General features: G+C 24.6%; 1 protein-coding gene across 1 annotated transcript; it reads left to right on the forward strand.

Annotated features, from left to right (window-relative positions):
- The first annotated feature begins 13,582 nt into the window (after window positions 1-13,582).
- Window positions 13,583-15,353, forward strand: LOC114941195 (uncharacterized). The gene is made up of 3 exons (XM_029316096.2): window positions 13,583-13,660; window positions 13,973-14,035; window positions 14,390-15,353. Exons 2-3 carry the CDS (start codon window positions 13,997-13,999, stop codon window positions 15,335-15,337), a joined length of 987 nt encoding a protein of 328 aa, XP_029171929.2. The 5' UTR covers window positions 13,583-13,660; window positions 13,973-13,996; the 3' UTR covers window positions 15,338-15,353.
- Window positions 15,354-22,527: the final 7,174 nt, after the last annotated feature.

Genomic DNA, 22,527 nt, shown 5'->3' on the forward strand with positions numbered 1-22,527 from the left:
ATTGGAAATGTGCCAAATACATGATCGAACTGAATGTTCTGTACCTAATATTTTTTGTGTAAATTTTATTTTCATAATATTTCTGAAATGTTGCTGCAACATTGTTTAAACTGTATTGCAAATTTATGCCTATATAATATTTCTGCAATATTGCTATGCAATGTACAAATATTGCAACGTTGTTGCAATATTGCTGCAAACTTGTGTGCTGTATGATTGAAAAATTTTAACATATATGAAAAAATATGTATACATGGAACGTAAAATTTTACTTTAAATGACTAGTCTGTACTTACATGTTTTGTGCTGATGATTTTCGCCAAGAGAGTAAACTGCAAATGTGACGAAAGAGGAAACGCGAAAATATGGCTTCCGTATTATCTGTCTCACGAGGGTTTCAGTCTGCTACCCTTCCTTGAAGAGGATTGATTTTAGTTCGCCCTCGTCAAGGCGGGATGTCTTTTAGGAGATTTTTTTTCGGTTCTAAGCGTTTTTTTTTTTTTGCAATCGAGTGATTAAATCGTCATCGACCCTTCGCGACGGATGATAATAAACGCATCGAGTTTCCGCCAGCGACAACCTAACTTAACCTGACGATTCACTCTGGTAATTTTATCATGCTTCGATAAACGCGCATCCGAATTTAATGGACCGAATTTTACACGCATGTCAGGCCAAATTGTACGGAATTGTTCGAATTTTGACGCTTCGTGAGCAGATTTACATTCAAAACGGGATCTAAAGTTTCACACTGCAATAATTAAAAGAAAAATGTTGAAAAAGTCAAAATATGTTAATTTTTTGGAAATATTGACAAATTATAAATTCATATAAAAATGACAAAAATTCAATTAACATGACATTTGTCTAAATGAGTAAATATATCGAATAATGTTGTGCGACGTAGAAAAAAAAATTTTATTTCAACTTTGTTATATATTTGAACAAATTATTAATTTTATTATTCTCTTTTTATTTTTTCTCACAATATTATACATATAATATATAATTATTTCTATTACATATTTTATCTTATTGAATTAATTTCATAAAGTAAATAGAGATTGTATTATCAGAACTATGTATATATAATAATATATGAAGTATTGCTATAAAAAAACTGTGGACAATTAATTTTTTAAATTAAATATTTTATTTGGTAAAATTAAATATTTTAAACAAAATTAAACAATCATATATAGTAGGCCAACTAAACGAGCAAATAAATAAGATGTAAAAAATTTTTTTATTAATAGTTAAATCATTAAATTAACATTCCGTTACAGAATCGATATAAATTGTAAACGTTTCGACTGCACTACAGTCTTTATCAATACATAAAAATTAAATATTAAAATATAAAGTTAGATGTTAAAAATACAAAGTTAGTTAAATATTAAAATATAAAATTGAAACGATTCTTCGCTGTTGACCAATAGATATGCAAGGCGATTGGTCTGAGATGCCAAGTTATGCGACATTTGAGCATGATTATCGTTTTAACAAGTCCTTTTCCCCGATATTTCAAGTGTGTGTTGCGAAGTCTGAATACCAAATGTCCAGGACATTTGGTATTCAGACTTCGCAACACACACTTGAAATATCGGGGAAAAGGACTTGTTAAAACGATAATCATGCTCAAATGTCGCATAACTTGGCATCTCAGACCAATCGCCTTGCATATCTATTGGTCAACAGCGAAGAATCGTTTCAATTTTATATTTTAATATTTAACTAACTTTGTATTTTTAACATCTAACTTTATATTTTAATATTTAATTTTTATGTATTGATAAAGACTGTAGTGCAGTCGAAACGTTTACAATTTATATCGATTCTGTAACGGAATGTTAATTTAATGATTTAACTATTAATAAAAAAATTTTTTACATCTTATTTATTTGCTCGTTTAGTTGGCCTACTATATATGATTGTTTAATTTTGTTTAATTTATACGAGCCTTTCATTAATTAAATTTAAATATTTTAAATTTCAAGTCAGGCTTATTAACTATAAAACTCTTATTACACCCCAGTAAGCAAGAAATATTTAATCAACATTTTATAATGTTGATTTTATATAAATTTTCTAAACGTTATGATATAATGTTTTATATAAATATATGTTTAAAATATTATTAATAAATATTCTAAAAAAATATTTTAACTGATGTTTTATAAATGTTTTAAAAATATTATTTAATAACATATATTGCTTAAAATATTAATAAAATATTTTAAAAACGTTAATTTCAACATTACCGAAACCTCTAAATCGATGTCAAAGTTTGTTCAGATTGATGTTGCATACAATGTTAAAAACTATATACTTGCCAACAAAAATAACGTTGTAGCAATGATTTTTTGCTTACTGGGACGTCATGGAATATGTCGACCGAAAGGATCAGTAAAAATTTGATCACAAACCAAAGAGTGAATATTAAATTTTGCATGCAACTTGAAAGAAACGTGAATGTAGGAAAAAATTTATCAGGATGATAATCTATCGTGTAAATACATAAGTTTTTGAGTGATTTGGGAGATTTAAAAAGACGTCCAAAACCAACTTTGACACTAGATCTCGTTAAAAAAGTGTGCAAATTACAGAAAAACGATGTGAATGTGACTGTGAAAATTGAAAATGTTAGTGGAAGAATTCGACGTCTTTAAAGATACAATACATTAAAAATTTCTATGAACTTAAAGAACTTAAGGAAAAATTAGAACTACTGATGACATTTTAATTGACTTTACAATATTTAAAATTTTTTAAATTATAAATATTTAATTTATATATTAAATATTAATATTTTATTTATAATTTATATTTTTAATAAATCATAATTTCTAAATAAATATTTAGAAAATGATTAAAACATATTTTGTAATTTTTAAGTGTATTAAGAATATATATAGCATTATTTTATTTGATCTAGTAGATCTAGATTTAGATCTAGTATAAATTGAAGAGTCGATAATTTATATGGCGATTTATTCGGCTAATTTTACATTCGACGGATCTTAAAGCAAAAGCGACATTATCTAATTATCTTTATTCACTGTTCCAAATTTTTTTTTCATTGAATAAGCACAACCTATTTATATATAAGAGATCCGCTAATTATACTAACAATAAGAAAGTTTCATTAATGACTTTTAAATTATAAGTCATGCAAGTTTTTTTCTTTTGTTGTTTCCTATTTTAATATGTATATTGTTTTAAAAAAGGAACATTTAATTAAAAAAAATGTCCCTAGGATAGTTTATTGCGATGAATAAGCATTTATAATCCCGATTGTAATCGTATAAATTAAAGCTGCTATTTTATTAAGAAACGTGATATTGCACATTTATTGAGTACAACAATTAATTCTTTTTTCCGACTTAGAAGAAGATAATAGAAAGAAAGTCTGTTTGCATTACTATACTGGTAAATCTTATACATAGATGTGTCTTACTTACACATAGATACTTAATGTAGTCTCTTTGTAAAATAGCATTTCCTGTGCCTCTGTAAGAACGGAAGTTTTCATATATTATAAAATGTATCACTAGAAATCTTTTTTTTTCCTGGAAAATTACGAAGCAGTTGACTCAAGTGTGACAAGTACTGATTATTTCTGTCAGACGACATTTACATTTATTTTTATAAAAAAGAGTCAATACTCGAAATTTTTTCGAAAGTGCCATTTTTTTTCTAAATGTTAATACATTTTATTTAAATTAATAAATTTATTATTAGCAATTTTATTAATTTTATTTATTTTTATTAATTTTATTTATTTTTAATTTTACTTTTTTATTTTATATTGATTAATTTTATTTTTATAAATTTTATTTTTTTAATCTTTTAATTTTATTTATTTTTAATTTTATTTTTTAGATTTATTTAATTTTTTAATTTTATTTATTTTTAATGTATTTTTAAGATTTTATTTCATTTGTTAATTTAATAATCTTTAAAGATACTTTAAGTATTAAAAATTACTTTGAATATATATGCAATATATGCACACCTACATGCACGTGTAATTATGTAATTATATAATTATATTATATAATTATATTGTATAATTATATTATCCAAAATATTATTATATATTAAATAAAATAATTTAGTTAGGTACCAGTAACTAAAATTTATTTTTTTCTACGAAGAAAAAAATAAAATTCTCCGGCCAAATTGCTGCGTAGCAAGGAATAGAAACGCAGTAAGACAAGAATGTCGAATTTTGAGATAGCGACACACAATCTATGAGCACCGTTGTTTTAAAGTATCACCGGAAGCAATCGGTCCAAAGGCGGCCTTCGTGATGCTTCAGTGGAGCGAATGACTATTAAGCAATCGAATGCGCTCGTAAATTGCGTCATAGAAGAACGATCTTGCGTCAATATCGATTGACGGAAAAGTAATCATCCAATTTTGTAACGGACGATTAATAGCTAATCGACGAAAACGCCGATGCCGAAACCGATGCGATGGCGTCAACAGGTTTTTCATGCAATCTCTGGATCGCAAGGATGACTCTCTCGGCTTCGTAACTTACCATTAGCCTTAATAGATAAACGTACGAAACGCTATATAATTAAATTTATGATCGTGAACTTGAGACACGTATTTGATACACGTCGTAGAAATTAACGAGAAAATGGCTTAAAATTTAAAATTTTACTTTATTTTATTTTCTTAATTTTATTTTTATTAATTTTATTTTTTAGATTTTATTTTTTAGATTTTATTTTATTTGATAATTTAATAATTTTTAAAGGTATTTTAAATATTAAAAATTACTTTAAATACAATATATTAATTATATATTGTATATATAATTATATTATACAAATATTATTATATATTAAATAAAATAATTTAATTAGGTATAAGTAACTAAAGAAATTAATGCTTGATTAAATAAATTTTGAGAATATTTAATAGTACGTATAAATAGATTTATAATGAAAAGAAAAATAAAATTTAAATATGTAAATATCAAAATTATTGCCGCTAAGAAAATTATAATTATTCTAATGATAAATAATTATCGATTTGTTTCATGTTGTAAAAATAGAATTATTATCTTACATTAATGGGGACGCTTCATCGATCACCTTGACTTTGACATTTGTTATAAAGTGAAGAGTAAAGTGATTGACATTTGCGCATTCAACTATAGGTTTTAACTATAGGACTTAATTATAGGTTTTAAAATATTCATATTATCTGAGCGATAAAGAACATTTTCAAAAATATTTTTAAAGGTTTTATTTAAAAATATTCTAAAATATGTTATCACAAAAAATATTTAAATAATTTTAAAATATTCCTAAAACTATTTTAAAATGTTTTTATGCAATATTTTATAGAAATATTTAGAAATATTTTTTGAAAACAATAAAAAGTAAAATTTCTATTTTTTTACAAATGTTAAAATTTTTATTTTTATTATATTTCTCTTTATATGTAATTTTTATATGTAGGTTTAGAAAGTAACGTGTTAATATTTGTAACATTATATAGTTACCGTTATACAATTACTTTTCTAACGTTACAGATTTTATTTGTAACAGCAAAAACAACTTTGTTACATTTTTCGATAATGAGTAACGAATTTAACAGTTACTTTTATTATTTTTTGTTTTCAAACCTACTTGACATAATTTTTCATACAATCCCATACAGCACAAAATGTTATAAATGTTTTCAAAAAAATATTTCTAAATATTTCTATAAAATATTGCATAAAAACATTTTAAAATAGTTTTAGGCATATATTTTAAAATTATTTAAATATTTTTTGTGATAACATTTTTTAGAAACCTTTAAAAATGTTCTTCTTTATCGCTCAGATAATATTTTCTTAAATATTTGATACATATTTTTGAAATATTAGTTTAAATCTATATTCTGAAAATATTTCAGAAAATATTTTTTAAATATGAAAAAGCGGACATGGAAACATTTTAAAAATATTTTTGAGAATTATTTTATCTTTTAAGAAATATTTTTAAAAGATTTTAAATATATTTTGTGCTGTATGGGAAGGAGCATATTGATTCAAGAATGCATTTACATAAAAATTGTTGAAAATTCTTTCTAGTATCATGTTTATGAGAAACTTTCTACTTTCTAAGAAATATTTAGTTAGATAAACAATTCGGTTAATTGGTCAAGAGTTCAAGAGTCTGAAAATTAGCATATCAAATATTAGGATTTTAAAATTGCAAAGTTAAATATATAAAAAAAACAAGATTTTAATCACATTTATATAAACCTATTGAAAGAAAATTAACAAACAGAAAACTTAAACAAATATACCATATGTACAAAAGTGTTAAAGTCGATTGATTTACTTTTTGAAAAATTGATCATCCGATTAAAATATCAACCGATTAAAAAAAACCTAATTTTGAAAAAATTTTCGAAATATAGATGTAATATAAAAAATTACAATTTAATTTTTTTATTTCATTTCTTAATTTTAAGTTTTAATTATAATTTTTTTATCGAGACGATAACAAGATATTTTTTAGTTCATAATATTTCTTCACTTAATTTCGTAATAAATAATTAGTGAACGGCGAAAACCTTCGGAAAATTACTCATTGCCTTGACTACATATGTCAAGATCAAATGAGATAATTTTATATTGCTTCTACGGAGTTTCATCTAAAATCTTATTTAAACTTATATTAGTATAATATGTTTCTCTTTTCATTAATTACGTAGTTATGATTATGGTTGACTTAAATACAGAATTATGATGTAAAAAATGCAAGTAATAAAAATAATAAAATTTTAATGATTATGATTACTATGAATACAAAAAATATTTAATGCCTCTAAATAAAACATACTTTTTACGCGTAAAAATCAGTCGAATGATTTATTCAATTTATTATATGTACATGTTTACACGTACGCAACTTTAATGATTCTAATTTACCGAGATTAAGTCTATTAAAATCTTATTTAATTTAAGTCACTATTGGCAATAAAATAATCTAAGGTTTTTTCTCATCTAGGCAGGTAGATCTGTGTGTATACATCGATATTTGAACTGCTCTGTTTATTATACATGGTGTTTCGAAAACTATGTCAGAAATAAGGGTGGATTTTAGGGGTAAAAAATGTTTATAAAGATGGGTTTAAAAATAAAAATTAGCATTCTCTCATAAAAATAGTCAAAATCATAGAAAAATAAAGTAAACTTTATTAATTATTATATATTGTGCAAAATTTCAACATTCCCACGTTTATACAGGAATTTTTTTCTTGTTTTGACCTCTAGAATATACTTAAAATCTTTCCGCTGTTTATTATACATGGTGTTTCAAAAACTATGTCAGAGATTTTTAGGATATATTTTAGGAGAGTCAAAATAAGAAAAAAAGTTTCTATAAACTTGTGTTCAAAAATGAAAATTACAAAAATAAAGTAAACTATTCATTATTATATATTGTGCCAAATTTCCACGATTTCCGTGAAAAAGTCTCCAAGAAATAATAAATTTTTCGATTGTTTCTCCCAATTTTAGACGACTGTAACTCGGAGAAAATGCATTTTGGGTCCACGTTTATGGGAACTTTTTTTCTTATTTTGACCCCTAGATACGCCCTTAAAATTTCAATTATCAATATTTTTTATTTGTATATATATATTCATATCTGTCGAGGACTTTACTATAACTCTTACAAATTTTACAATACATGATTAATTGGAGTAGCAATTTATCTTTTAACAATATAGCTACAGCATTCTTAGGTTATTTTCTTCCCTGAGGACAAATATCTTTTTGAGGGGCTACAGTAATTACAAATTTAGTCTCAACTATTCCATATATTGGTAATTTAATAGTTCAATGAATTTGGGGAGGATTTTCCATTAATAATGCAACTTTAAATGGTTTTTATTCTCTTTATTTTACTTTACCTTTTATTATTATAATAATATAGTAATAATTTATTTATTTTTCCTTCCTCATAAAGCACAACAAGATTGCAGCAGCATTGTGGCAACATTTCATTGCAATATTACAATATTGCATAAACATTGTGAAATGTTGCAGCAATCTTGCTGAAAGGTTGCAGCAATGGTAAAATGTCCACTTTCAGAAACATTGTTCTATAACATTGCAGCAATAATGCAATAAAATATATATGTAATATTACTATTGGATTATTAGAATTGTGCCAAATACATGATCGCAAATTTATGCCTATATAATATTTCTGCAATATTGCTATGCAATGTACAATATTGCAATGTTGTTGCAATATTGCTGCAAACTTGTGTGCATGAGTCACATAACTGGCTCATCAAACCCAGTAATAACAAATAGAAATTTAAATAAAATTCCTTTCCATATATATTTCTCTTCGAAAGACATTTATGGATTTACATTTTTAATTTTTTTATTTTTCTTTATTAATCTAGAAATTCCTTATACTTTTAGTTTTATAGTTTTAGAAACACGTACCTTATATCCAAAGTCGCTGCAAGGCATGATACAATAAGTATGTATGCGTGTCTCTTGAGGATATACATACCTGTGTATAGAATAATTTCCGTTATCGTGCTCATGTAGGATTGCATAGAGTCTCGGTCTAAGGAGGAATTCGCGAAAACGCCACGCATGCCGAAGCGTGATTCCGGCCTCTTACTTCGCATTTCTTTGTCCGAACACACACACACGCATATAATATTCCCACAAACACATACATATGCCATATGTATATAGTATAGATATATGTATATAGTATTTAATCGCGATGTTCGTGTAAAAACATACACCTGTCGAAACGACATAATTCATGCGCCCAAATTAAGACTAATAGCTCTTTAGAAACATTTGTATTTATGGATTTTATACATTATCTTTGATAGTCATCGAAATTAATTATAATATTTTTAATTTAGACTCTTGATGATCTATAGTAGATTAATACCAAACAATTTATATACATGTTATTAGTGTCATATATTAACATATTACTGTCTAATCTTAGTATTTTTTGAGAAAATATTTTATAGGTACTATTACAATTTAGTTCAATATTCATATATTGGTAATTTAATAGTTCATGAATTGGGAGATTTCATTAATAATGCACTTAAATGGTTTATTCTTTATTTACTTTACCTTTTTATATTATAATATAAGTAAATTTATTTATTTTTCCTTCTTAAAGCACAAAAGATTGCAGCAGCATTGTGGAACATTATTGCAATATTAAATATTGCATAACATTGTGAAAGTTCACATCTTGCTGAAAGGTTGCAGCAATGGTAAAATGTCCACTTTCAGAAACATTGTTCTATAACATTGCAGCAATAATGCAATAAAATATATATGTAATATTACTATTGGATTATTAGAATTGTGCCAAATACATGATCGCAAATTTATGCCTATATAATATTTCTGCAATATTGCTATGCAATGTACAATATTGCAATGTTGTTGCAATATTGCTGCAAACTTGTGTGCATGAGTCACATAACTGGCTCATCAAACCCAGTAATAACAAATAGAAATTTAAATAAAATTCCTTTCCATATATATTTCTCTTCGAAAGACATTTATGGATTTACATTTTTTATTTTTTTATTTTTCTTTATTAATCTAGAAATTCCTTATACTTTTAGTTTTATAGTTTTAGAAACACGTACCTTATATCCAAAGTCGCTGCAAGGCATGAGACAATAAGTATGTATGCGTGTCTCTTGAGGATATACATACCTGTGTATAGAATAATTTCCGTTATCGTGCTCATGTAGGATTGCATAGAGTCTCGGTCTAAGGAGGAATTCGCGAAAACGCCACGCATGCCGAAGCGTGATTCCGGCCTCTTACTTCGCATTTCTTTGTCCGAACACACACACACGCATATAATATTCCCACAAACACATACATATGCATATGTATATAGTATAGATATATGTATATAGTATTTAACGCGATGTGTAGCGTGTAAAAACATACACACCAGTGTCGAACGACGATAATTACGCCCAAATTAAGATAATAGTTCTTTAGTAAACAATTAATGCTATTTTAAACATATATCTTTTGATATCATCGAATAAAATAATATTGCTTTAATTTAGACTCCTTGATGATACTATAGAATTAATACAAACTACATTTATATACATGTTTATTATGTGTACATATATAAATTTATGTCTAAATTTACGTATATAAAAATATATATATATTATATTAATTTTATATATATATATATATATATATATTTATTATATATAAAATACAATAAAAATTAATAAATATATATATATACATATATATAATTTTTATTTACACATATATAATTTTTACGTATTTTGGAATTGCTTAGAAGATTGGAAGAAGAAATTGAAGAAAGAATAATATGTATAGATATATGATATATTAGCATTATCAATTAAGATTAATTAAGCAGAATATAATATTATTTTCATTAATAAGTGAAATAGCGGAATAAAGAAAAACAGCGCTTTTCTGAAATAATTAAGAATTTTAATTAAACCTGAGGAATATATGTATAATTATCTATACATATTTCGAGTCTTTTTTGCAACAGCAAAAGACCTTTTTTAGGGAAAGAGTAATAGAAAAAAAATGTTCTCTTTCTTTTATTACAGTTCTAAATATTGTACATAACTTTTTAAATTTTTTCAATTATTAGACGAAGGAAAAAATTTTTATATTTAAATTGTTGAATAATTGTTTTAATCAAATTCTTATGTATCGATTCAAAACAATAATCCTAATTTTCGAAAAAATAAAACTTTGATATACCAATGTGATAAGTATGTGAAAAAAATTGTAATGATTGAAATTTTTAGAATTTAATAAGAGACTTAAGATACTACAATGTGCAAAGAGCATATACATAAATAATAAAAACCCATTATGATGGAAGATATTAGAATTAACGCGCGTGATTTTTACGCCATATAGATATACCTATATAATTTACAAAGTATATAAAAGTGCAAAGATATGCGAATTAGTAATTTATTAAATCATTTTCTTAAAAAAAAATTTTAGACTTTCCTTTTTTTTTATAATTTTTATAATTAAGTGAAATTTTAATAATTATAGATTATCATAAATCATATACATTTAGTATTATTATCAATATATAACATATAATAAGAATAATATTTTATTTTGTATTTTATATATTATATATGTATATATATATTTCTTTATTAATTTTTGTATTTTACAAATTTAAATTCTGAAATTTTTCAAGAATTTTTAAAATTAATTATTTGCATTTTTATGAATTTTCGGATATTAACAACATTGTAACGAAATAACGCCCTCATCTAAACGTAACTAAAATTGTTGATAATACCGACAATTTAATCCGCATTATCGACGCTAATATACAGGGTGTAACAAAAATATGAGCTGATATTTAGAAGCGGCATTTATTTACCGAGAAGAGCAAAAAACGATTACATAAATATATATCAAAAAATGCATCATTTTCATATTACAAATCATTTATTGCTGAGGATAATAATTAAACGTGTATTTTTTTCATTTCCAATTATTGGCATTGTATATATTGAATAATAGTTAAATTAACAAATTTTTACTAATATCAAAATTATAAATTTTCTGAAAATAAATACGATAAATTGATTATAATTAAAACGTTTATCTATTCAAAAAACCTCATATTTTTTTAATCAGTTATACTTCACATGTTACATTTCAATTTTTGTTATATTTAAATAATAATGAAAGTACAAAGAATAACGCTATAATCATTATATTGTTAAAAATTATATAATTTTAAATATAAAATGGTATAACATTATATTACTTGTACTTTAATTGGATAAGTAACAAAAATTTCGCTTATTTTTAGATTTATTGTTTAATGAGCCTTTTATTAACATTTTAGACATTTATTTTATAAATTAGTTTTATTAACTTTTTAATTAACATTTTCTCAGCATATTCACATATCAAGAGATTATTTAACGATCTAATTACTAAAATAGTTGTAATCCGAATTTATTCATCAAAATGTTTTACTATTTCGAAATAATGTAACTTTTATCATATTTAATTGTTAAAAGATTATTTATTTTCATTTAATATTCATTTTTTAGTATTGTAAAGATATATTGCTATTTTTATTATTAGAAATTACTAATATTTAATATATAACTTGTTGCGAGTGTAGAACATTTAAAGAAATAATTTGAACTTTAATTGTTGTTTAAAAAGAATTTTTTGAAGCTGAGTATCACGTATAAGTGCGAAGAAAGAAATTTCTTTATAGAAAATTATTTAAATCCTTAGGGCCGGGGTTCAACTCTTGATAGTTTTGCAAGTAGTTCTTTGTTTTTTTTTTAAATTATAAAAGAGAAATATTATTTAATATAAAATCATGAATATGTAAAAGATATATTGCTATATGATTTAATATATATTAGAATTACTAATAGTTTAATAAAGTATAAGGACTTAAAGATTGCGACGTTGTCAGAAACATTTAAAGAAATAATTTGAACCTTTAATGCTGTTTAAAAAGAAATTCTTTTGAAGCTGTGAAGTAATCACGTACTAAAAGTGCGAAGAAAAAGAAATTTCTTTTATAGAAAATTTATTTAAATCTCTTAGGGCCGGTGGTTCCAACTCTTGATAAGTTTTACCCGACAAGTAGCATATCTTTGTTTCTTTTTTTAAAACTTATCTGAAAAGAGACGAAAATATGCTATTTATCATTATTAAAATATTGAAAAATGTTAATAAGGCAGAGTTACATATTTATATTCAAACTTTCTAATTTAGTCATAATTGTTTTTAATAATCAATTTTATATTTATTTTTTTATCATTTACTTAGATTTTCTGAACACATTGTTAGTCGATTTCGTTCTAAATCCTTCTGCGTGAATGTGTGTGTGCAAAATGTCCCAAAGTTAAACAATTATTTTGCCAGTATCTTCTACAAGAAATTATAATAAGAAAATAAATAAAGATTCCTCTATAAACGTTTAATTTTATTATCAAGCAACATTAAACAAAGGAAAAAATACGTACTCTTTGTTTCAATTTAAAATACTATCTGATACTAATTTTGAATCTCCAAAAACAAAAAATTATGCATAATTTATACACACTATTTAACAGTTTATTTAAATTTAATTATTTTTTAGAGTAAAATTTAAAACTTATATCTCTTAAATTTTTCGATATATATAAGACACTTGAAATATTCATATATTAAACAGATTAAAAAACTGAGAACCCAGACCAGTTATTTAGTTTTTATGCATATGCTTATAAATATTAATTTAAAAATCATATGTAGAATTATATATATATATATATATATATATATATATATATATTTATAATTTTTATTAATGCTTATAAATATTAGTTGAAAAATCATGTGTAAAATTATATTGTGTATATTATATGTATCAAGGCACATGTGTTTACAATTTTATATCTAGAGTTTATAGACCTATGTTTATGTTGTTAAACCTTCGTTTTTGTATCAAGTTTTTATTATCTGATAGATTTTTAAGTGTCAATGTTAGAAGAAGTTGTGCCTCGCAAAGAAGCTCACACTCTTTCCGGAATCAGAGAAACTTTTTCAATTTCTGCGAAACAATAATATCAAGTATGTATGTGAGATAGTAATAGCTCTTATTATCTATTTTTTGAAATGCATGTCTTAAATATTTCAAAAAGAAATAATTAAATATATTTTAAAAAATATATAACGTTCTTGCGCGTTTCATTTTATTGCTTTTCAAAATCGCAAGTGAACAAAATGATCACACGTATAATATTATTATGCAGTAGATTGTGTCAATAATTTTATTAAATTCATGTACATATTATATATATTTTAAAAGAGCTGAATTATGCATGGATTCAGACGATATTCATTAAGACAATCAAAAAGAGAAAAATTTATAATTCGTAACAGGTTGCACCGGTAGACTCAAACAACATGGAATTTTTCGAATTCGCAGCCGGGGATAATTATAAAGTATGTATATGAGATAGTGCTCTTAATATCGATTTTTTTAGAAACGCATGTCTTATATATATCGAACAAAAATAATTAAAAATAACTCTTAGTTTATTCAATTCAAAAATAATTAAATCTATTTTAAAAAATATATACCATTCTCGCGCGTATCATTTTATTATAGCTTTTCAAAATTGCAAGTGAACAAAATGATCACACTTACAATATTATTATATTGTGCAGTAGATTGTGTCAATAATTTTTTTAAACTCATGTACATATTATATATATTTTAACACATATAAATTGTGCATGCATTTAGTCGATATATTCATTATGACATTCAAAAAGAACATTTAAAATTCGTAACAGGGTACACTGACAGACTCAGAGAACAAGGCAGAAATCCGAGTTGAGGATCAGAATAGCATTTTAATGCCATTGATAAACATGTTAATGAATGAGCAGAAATTTATAGACGAGATTTATTTTTTGGATGAATTTCCTTCGACTGACGTGATTCTTCCCGTATGGAACTGTAGTCCAAAACTAGTTATTGAGTATCTAAGAAATGTACATGATGCGCCTTATCCAAAAACTTGTGCTTTATCAAGGATTTATTATAAATACAATATAAATGGTATAAATGGTCCGATAACGCGCGAATATGTGTTTACTGATGATATGTCTCTCGTCGACGATATCATCATTATATGTTATTTGAATTGTTTAGAATCACAAGATCTAAATTTGCTAGGAATACATCATTTATTTTTTATGATGCGGCACAAATATAATATTGTGTCCGCAGTCACGATATATCAGGCATTATCGCCTTCTAGGATTACCTGGACTCAAATAATGTATTCCTTTCCAAGCGTAACCTGGGCATATACAGCACCATCTTCTTCAGACATGCATATGAACGTATCAATATCTACTATGAGGAAAAGAACGATTTGGTGCAACCTGATTGCTTCAGTTCTCCCTCGTTTAGAGGCAGATTATATCCCTATAGTGTATCTCTCAGCGATAATGATTGAATTAATTCAAATCCTCCATGAAAATAATGCCCCGTTTAGTAGAAAAATTCGATTGCTACAAATTTATAGGCATATCCTTTCATTATATAATTCTAAAGCCTTCCCTAAATCTTTGAAATTTACGTTATGCGAGAGAAGGAACATTATACGAAGAGTCAATGAACAACATAACCAATATAAATATGATCATTTTGAACAATTTTATTCTGTCACTGAAAGATTTTTATCAGACGTAGAATCACAAGTGCGGAATAACTCATGCAATTTTTTAGTATAACTTCCGTAACATATGTTCTGGCTTTATATGGTATCTAGCATTATATATACTTATAAATAAAAATATGTACTTATTGTTACAAAGATTAAATAAGATTTACTTGCTTTTGTAGTTATAACATTTAGAAAGCGCGAATTTTTTTCAGGACTTTTTTTTATCAACTTGTATTAATATTTATTTAAGGTTTTATTGTATAAATGACAAACTAAAATTGACGAAAATTTATTTTAAGAAATCCAATCTGTTCCGAAAAATATACGTACATACATACATACATACATATATATGTATGCATATTATTGTATGTATATTATGTATATTTTTTCTTGGAGTAGATTAGATGTTTTCAATTCAAATTTTCTTTCTCAATTTCAGTTCATTAGAAAACGATATGTACAATGTATATTGATTCCAAACTGTTTTCGAAAAAAAAAAATTTCTGTATTATTATAATTTGTAAAGAATGCACAGACTACTAATAATATATAATAATGTTAATGCAATAATAAAATACACACACACATACAGTACTATATGCATAAATATATGTATATATATATATATATATATATATATATATATAGTGTGTATTCTATTCTCAAGTAACAAATTGATGTCAAAAATTGTGTACATATATTTGGAAGTTTTAAATATTAATAATTAATAATTTATAACACATTATTCTCTAAAATTATTTAAAGTTAGTCTTTTAATTTGAAACTAAACTAAAATTTTTTTAGTGTTTAAATTGATTTCCAAATTGCTGAGTTTTAATTTTTAACATATTTATAATTTTATTTTAATATCCTAAAACTTAGAAATGCAAATACTTGAACTACAATGAATTTTGAAATTAAATAAATCTTTACTTATACGTATATTTGTAAAGAAAATCAAAACGTTTTAAAATAACATATTTTTAATTATATATATAATATATATGTATATATAATATATATATATATATATATATATATATATATATATATACACATGTTAAAATAACGTCATTTTGACGTGTAATGAGGTCTTTCGACATCAGAAAGACGAATGCTTGTTACATCTGTAGTTATTATTAACATAATAGTCTGTGCATTTTTTTGCGTGTGGGTATCTATATTTATATAAAAATTTTTTTGCGTTGTTTCGTCGAAAAAAGGATCGAAGGAAGGATATAACTTTCTAAGAATTTGACAGACTATTGGAATAATTGGCGAACATTACCTCTGCACTTTCGTGGGTTGCATCTCGCAGCCGTCACCTCAGTTTCGTCTCCTACAGGGAGATACGACGACGGAGGTGCAGAGCGAAACCCAAAATCTCATGTCAACAGTCATTTTCATTTCGCCACACGTGCGTGCGTACAAAGCTGACGAGCGAGAGAGAGCCGAACCCATTTCATCCCCATGCACCCTCATCGCGAACCCATAATCGTAACCCTAACCAACTTGTGTTAATACGCGGCAATTCGTACAGACGAATCGCAGAGGTATTACATTTATTCAAATTCTGCACAAATGTATCATATAGTGATTACTACGGTAGGGACACATTTTTTCTCGTGAATAGTTAACAATTTTATTTTAGAAAAAAATTATATTTAAAAAAACGTATTTATATATTTAAGAATTTATCATCATGACAGTTTGCTTGTGGCCAACTGATTTTTGCGAAAAATGCCAAAGTAAACCTATTATATTTTTGAGACATGTAATAATTTCAACTGTGCTACTTTATGCCTTTCATAGATGATAATTAAATTTAAATGGCAATAGAGTCAAGAGAGAGAGAAGAGAGATAATGTTATTTTAAAGTCTTTTTGATATATTCTTTAAAAATAGATATTTTTAAATTATATTTCTCCAAAAATTGTGCACATATATTTGGAAGAGTTTTAGATATTAAAAATAAATAATTAATCACATATAACACATATTATTATACTCTAAAATTTATTAAATTTAATATTTTAATTTAATACTAAACTTAAATTTTTTTTGGTATATAAAGTATTTTCTAAGTTGTTGATTTTTAATTTTTAATATATTTATTAGTTTATTTGAATATCCTAAAACTTCGAAATGTAACTACTCAAGAAATATAAATTTTCAAATTAAAAAAATACATATATATTTGTAAAAAAATAAAAAGGCTATAAAATAATATACATTTTAAAATATACATATTAAAATAATACGACTAAACTTCTATTGTCATTTAAGAGATATGAAGAGATAGCTATCTCTATAAAGAAGATAAGATAGAATGGAGGCTAAAAGGTTTTGGGGATGATAGATTTCGATCTTGTCATGAGGAATCGTTCGAGATATCCATCAACAGTCCATCAACCAAACAATTTTATAGAGACACATTTTATATTCTGACCGACTGATACATTTTTTATACTTTACTGACTAATTTTTTATACTTACTTACTAATTTTTACTTACTGACTAATTTTTTATACTTATTTACTATTTTTTTTACTTTTGAAAAGAGGACTCAAACGTTTATATTTTTGCGTTGTTCTTTAGACACATGATATTTGTACTTTTTTGTGACTGACAACTTTTCAATAATTTTTTATCTATCCTATACTGTTTGATATAAAATAATTTTTTGTTCTAAGTTATAAGAGTCATGTTTCAATCTTTCATTAATTATCTCACAAATTATAAAACAAATATTAATATACGCAATTTGCTCTTTAAAGCCTTTTCTCGTCTCACATTATTAAATTAAAAATAAAATTTTTGAGAAATTTAAAATTAAATTTTTATATAATGTAATGATTTAAATATATATTTGTCTCATATGTATATATATTATATACACAAAAGCAAAATATATTTTTAATATCTTGAATTTGTAATGTAAACACCAGATTCGTTTGTATGATATAAAAAAAGCAAACTGAAAACGTTAGTATTATAAAAAGAAATGAGGGATAAATATTTCTAATAGCAAAAGAGTATAAAAATTAAAATAACGATAGTGTTGTAAAAGCAGTTGCATATATGGTATGCGGAAATGACATTTTTATTACAGCCGATAATGTGTTATATCATCAATGGTCTCTTTTGAATATTTTATCATTTTTATAGAAATACCTTTCTTTTAACCGTGCATGCATTTATGTTAAATAAGTTGAATATTATTGTTATAGAAAAATATATTACTATCGATTTTGATGGTGCATGTGGTACGAAGTGTTAAAAAGTTCGTGAATAACATCTCGCAAACGACATTAAAAATATTTGTACATTTTCGAAAAAAATTTTTTACTTCTGAAAATATATATTAATGCACAAAACAAAATTACAATATTATTTGTAAGATGTGTGTATGATACAAACTTAAGATCTAAATAATATATAAAAATGTGTAACTTAAAATATGTGTCTTTTTTTATTTTTGTGTGGCAGGCTCTACAATAATAATAATAAAAAAATGTGGAAACATTTTTCTGATGATGAAATCTACTGTAAAAATCATGATCGTGCCAAAAATTGATGTATGTTTGTGTGTGTATGTAAAAGGGAGAAAAGTTTTTATTAATCTACGAGAAATTATTTTCTAATAATTTCGCATCTAATAATAATGATCAAAGAAGGAAATGTGATGAAAATGTTGCGTGTCATTTATTTGAATGATGTCTTGTTATGCACATTTACGAAATTGTTTTTTTCTTCTCTAATAGCTGTTTGAAAATAATTCCAGAAAAATGACATTATTAAAAAAAAGTTAGACTAGACAATGACATAAAAATCATACGGCCAGTTGACTTTAATACCTTATAAAATTAAAGCGATATATAAAACAATAATTTTTAATATTTAATAAAAATTTGAAATACTAAAATGTGGAAAGCATATACATAAATAATAAATGTAAACCATGATGATGGAAGATATTAGAATTAAAATGCGCGTGATTTTTACGCCATATAGATATACTTATATAATTTACAAAGTATATAAAAATGTAAAGATATGCAAATGAGCAATTTATTAAATCATTTTCTTAAAAAAGATTTTAGATATGTTTTTTTTTAAATTTTTATAATGAAATAAAAAATTTTAATAATTACATATAGTTTATCACAAATCTTGAGTACATTTAATATTATCAATATATAACGTAAATAAGAATAAATATTTTATTTAGTATTTTATAATAGCATGTACATGTATATTTCTATAATATTTTTTTTATTTTACAAAATAAAATTCTGAGAGTGATGGCAAAAAGATTGTTTTTTTATATTAATCATTCGCATTTTGACGAAGTTTCGGACGTTAACAACATTGGAACGAAAGAATTCCCTTATCTAAATGTAACTAAAATTGTTGATAGTATCGACAATTTATTCGACCACTAAATAGTTTTATTCATTTCGAATATAATCGGTTACTTTTTTCATATTTTAATTGTTAAAACATTAAATGTATTTATTTTTTAGTTTAAAATATTTCGAATTTTTTTATGTTAATATGTAAAAGATATATTGCTATATGATTTAATATATATTAGAATTACTAATAGTTTAATAAAGTATAAGGACTTAAAGATATTGACGTTGTCAGAAACATTTAAAGAAATAATTTGAACCTTTATTGCTGTTTAAAAAGAAATTCTTTTGAAGCTGTGAAGTAATCACGTACTAAAAGTGCGAAGAAATAGAAATCTCTTCTATAGAAAATTGATTAAAATCTCTTAAAGTTATTCAGCTTCAATAAAATATTGAAAAATGTTAATAAGGCAGAGTTACATATTTATATTCAAACTTTATAATTTACTCATAATTCTCTTTAATAATCTATTTTATATTTATTTTTTATTATTTTACTTAGGTTTTCTGAACACATTGTTTGTCGATTTCGCTCTAAATTTCCTCTGCGTTTATGTGTGTATGTGTGTGTGCAAAATGTTCTAAAGTTAAACAATTATTTAGCCAGTATCTTCTACAAGAAATTATAATAAGAAAATGTATAAACATTCCCCTATAAACGTTTAATTTTAATATTAAGCGACATTAAACAAAGGAAAAAATATGTATCTTTTGTTTCAATTTAAAATACTATCTGATACTAATTTTGAATCTCCAAAAACAAAAAATCATGCATAATTTATACACTATTTAACAGTTTAATTAAATTTAACTATTTTTAGAGTAAAATTTAAAACTTATATCTCTTACATTTTTTTGATATATATAAGACACTTGAAATATTCATATATTAAGCAGATTAAAAAACGGAGAACCAGTTATTTAGTTTTTATGCATATGCTTATAAATATTAATTTAAAAATTATATATAAAATTATATATATATATATATATATATATATATTTATAATTTTTATTAATGCTTATAAATATTAATTGACAAATCATGTGTAAAATTATATTGTGTATATTATATATATAAATGTTTACAATTTTATATCTAGGTTTATAGACCTATGTTTATGTTGTTAAACCTTCGTTTTTGTATCAACTTTTTATTATCTGATAGATTTCTAAGTGTCAATATTAGAAGAAGTTGTGTCTCGCAAAGAAGCGCACACTCTTTCCGGAATCAGAGAAACTTTTTCAATTTCTGCGAAACAATAATATCAAGTATGTATGTGAGATAGTAATAACTCTTATTATCTATTTTTTAAAATGCATGTCTTAAATATTTTAAAAAGAAATAATTAAATCTATTTTAAAAAATATATAACGTTCTCGCGCGTTTCATTCTATTGCTTTTCAAAATCGCAAGTGAACAAAATGATCACACGTATAATATTATTATGCAGTAGATTGTGTCAATAATTTTATTAAATTCATGTACATATTATATATATTTTAAAAGAGTTGAATTATGCATGGATTCAGACGATATTCATTAAGACAATCAAAAAGAGAAAAATTCATAATTCGTAACAGGTTGCACCGGTAGACTCAAACAACATGAAACTATTCGAATTCGCAGCCGGGGATAATTATGAAGTATGTATATGAGATAGTGCTCTTATTATCGATTTTTTGAGAAACGCATGTCTTATATATATCGAACAAGAATAATTAAAAATAACTCTTAGTTTATTCAATTCAAAAATAATTAAATCTATTTTAAAAAATATATACCATTCTCGCGCGTATCATTCTATTATAGTTTTTTCAAAATTGCAAGTAAACAAAATGATCACACTTACAATATTATTATATTATGCAGTAGATTTTGTCAATAAGTTTTGAAACTCATGTACATATTATATTTATATTTTAAAACAATTAAATTGTGCATGCATTCAGTCGATATATTCATTAAGACACTCAAAAAGAACATTTAAAATTCGTAACAGAGTACGCTGGCAGCCTCAGATAACAAGGCAGAAATCCGAGTTGAGGATCAGAATAGCATTTTAATGCCATTGATAAACATGTTAATGAATAAGCAAGAATTTATTGACGAGATTTACTTTTTGGATGAATTTCCTTCGATTGACGTGATTCTCCCCGTATGGAACTGTAGTCCAAAACTAGTTATTGAGTATCTAAGAAATGTACATGATGCGCCTTATCCAAAAACTTGTGCTTTATCAAGGATTTATTATAAGCACAGCATGAATGGTATAAATGGTCCGATAACGCGTGAATGTGTGTTTACTGATAATATGTCTCTCGTCAACGATATCATTATTATATGTTATTTGAATTGTTTAGAATCACAAGATCTAAATTTGCCAGGAATACATCATATATTTTTTATGATGAAATACAAATATAGAATTGCGTCCGAAGACACGATATTACCGTTTTCTGTAATTACCTGGTCTCGAATAATATATTCTTTTCCAAGCATAACCTTGGCATGTACAGCACCATCTTTTTCAGATCTGTACATACGTATGAACTTATCATTATCTACTATAAGGAAAAGAATGATTTGGTGCTACTTGTTAATTTTAGTTCTCCCTATATTAGAGTCAGATCTTTTTCCTATAGCGTATATCGCGACGAGAAGAATTAAATTAATTCAAATCCTTCATGAAAATAATGTCCCGTTTAGTACAGAAACTCGATTGGTACAAATTTATAGGAATATCATTTCATTATATTTTTCTAAAGCCTTTCCTGAATCTTTGAAATTGAAGTTATGCGAGAGATGGAACATTATACAAAGAGTCAATGAACAACA

The sequence above is a fragment of the Nylanderia fulva genome, unplaced genomic scaffold (assembly GCF_048542155.1).
Source record: "Nylanderia fulva isolate GAGA-0341 unplaced genomic scaffold, ASM4854215v1 Scaffold54, whole genome shotgun sequence".
Lineage (NCBI taxonomy): Eukaryota > Metazoa > Arthropoda > Insecta > Hymenoptera > Formicidae > Nylanderia > Nylanderia fulva.

Coding starts and splice junctions, on each gene's coding strand:
- LOC114941195 (XM_029316096.2), top strand. CDS start 13,997: ATGGAATTTTTCGAATTCGCAGCCGGGGATAATTATAAA. Junction 14,036..14,389: donor CAGCCGGGGATAATTATAAA/GTATGTATATGA, acceptor AATTCGTAACAG/GGTACACTGACAGACTCAGA.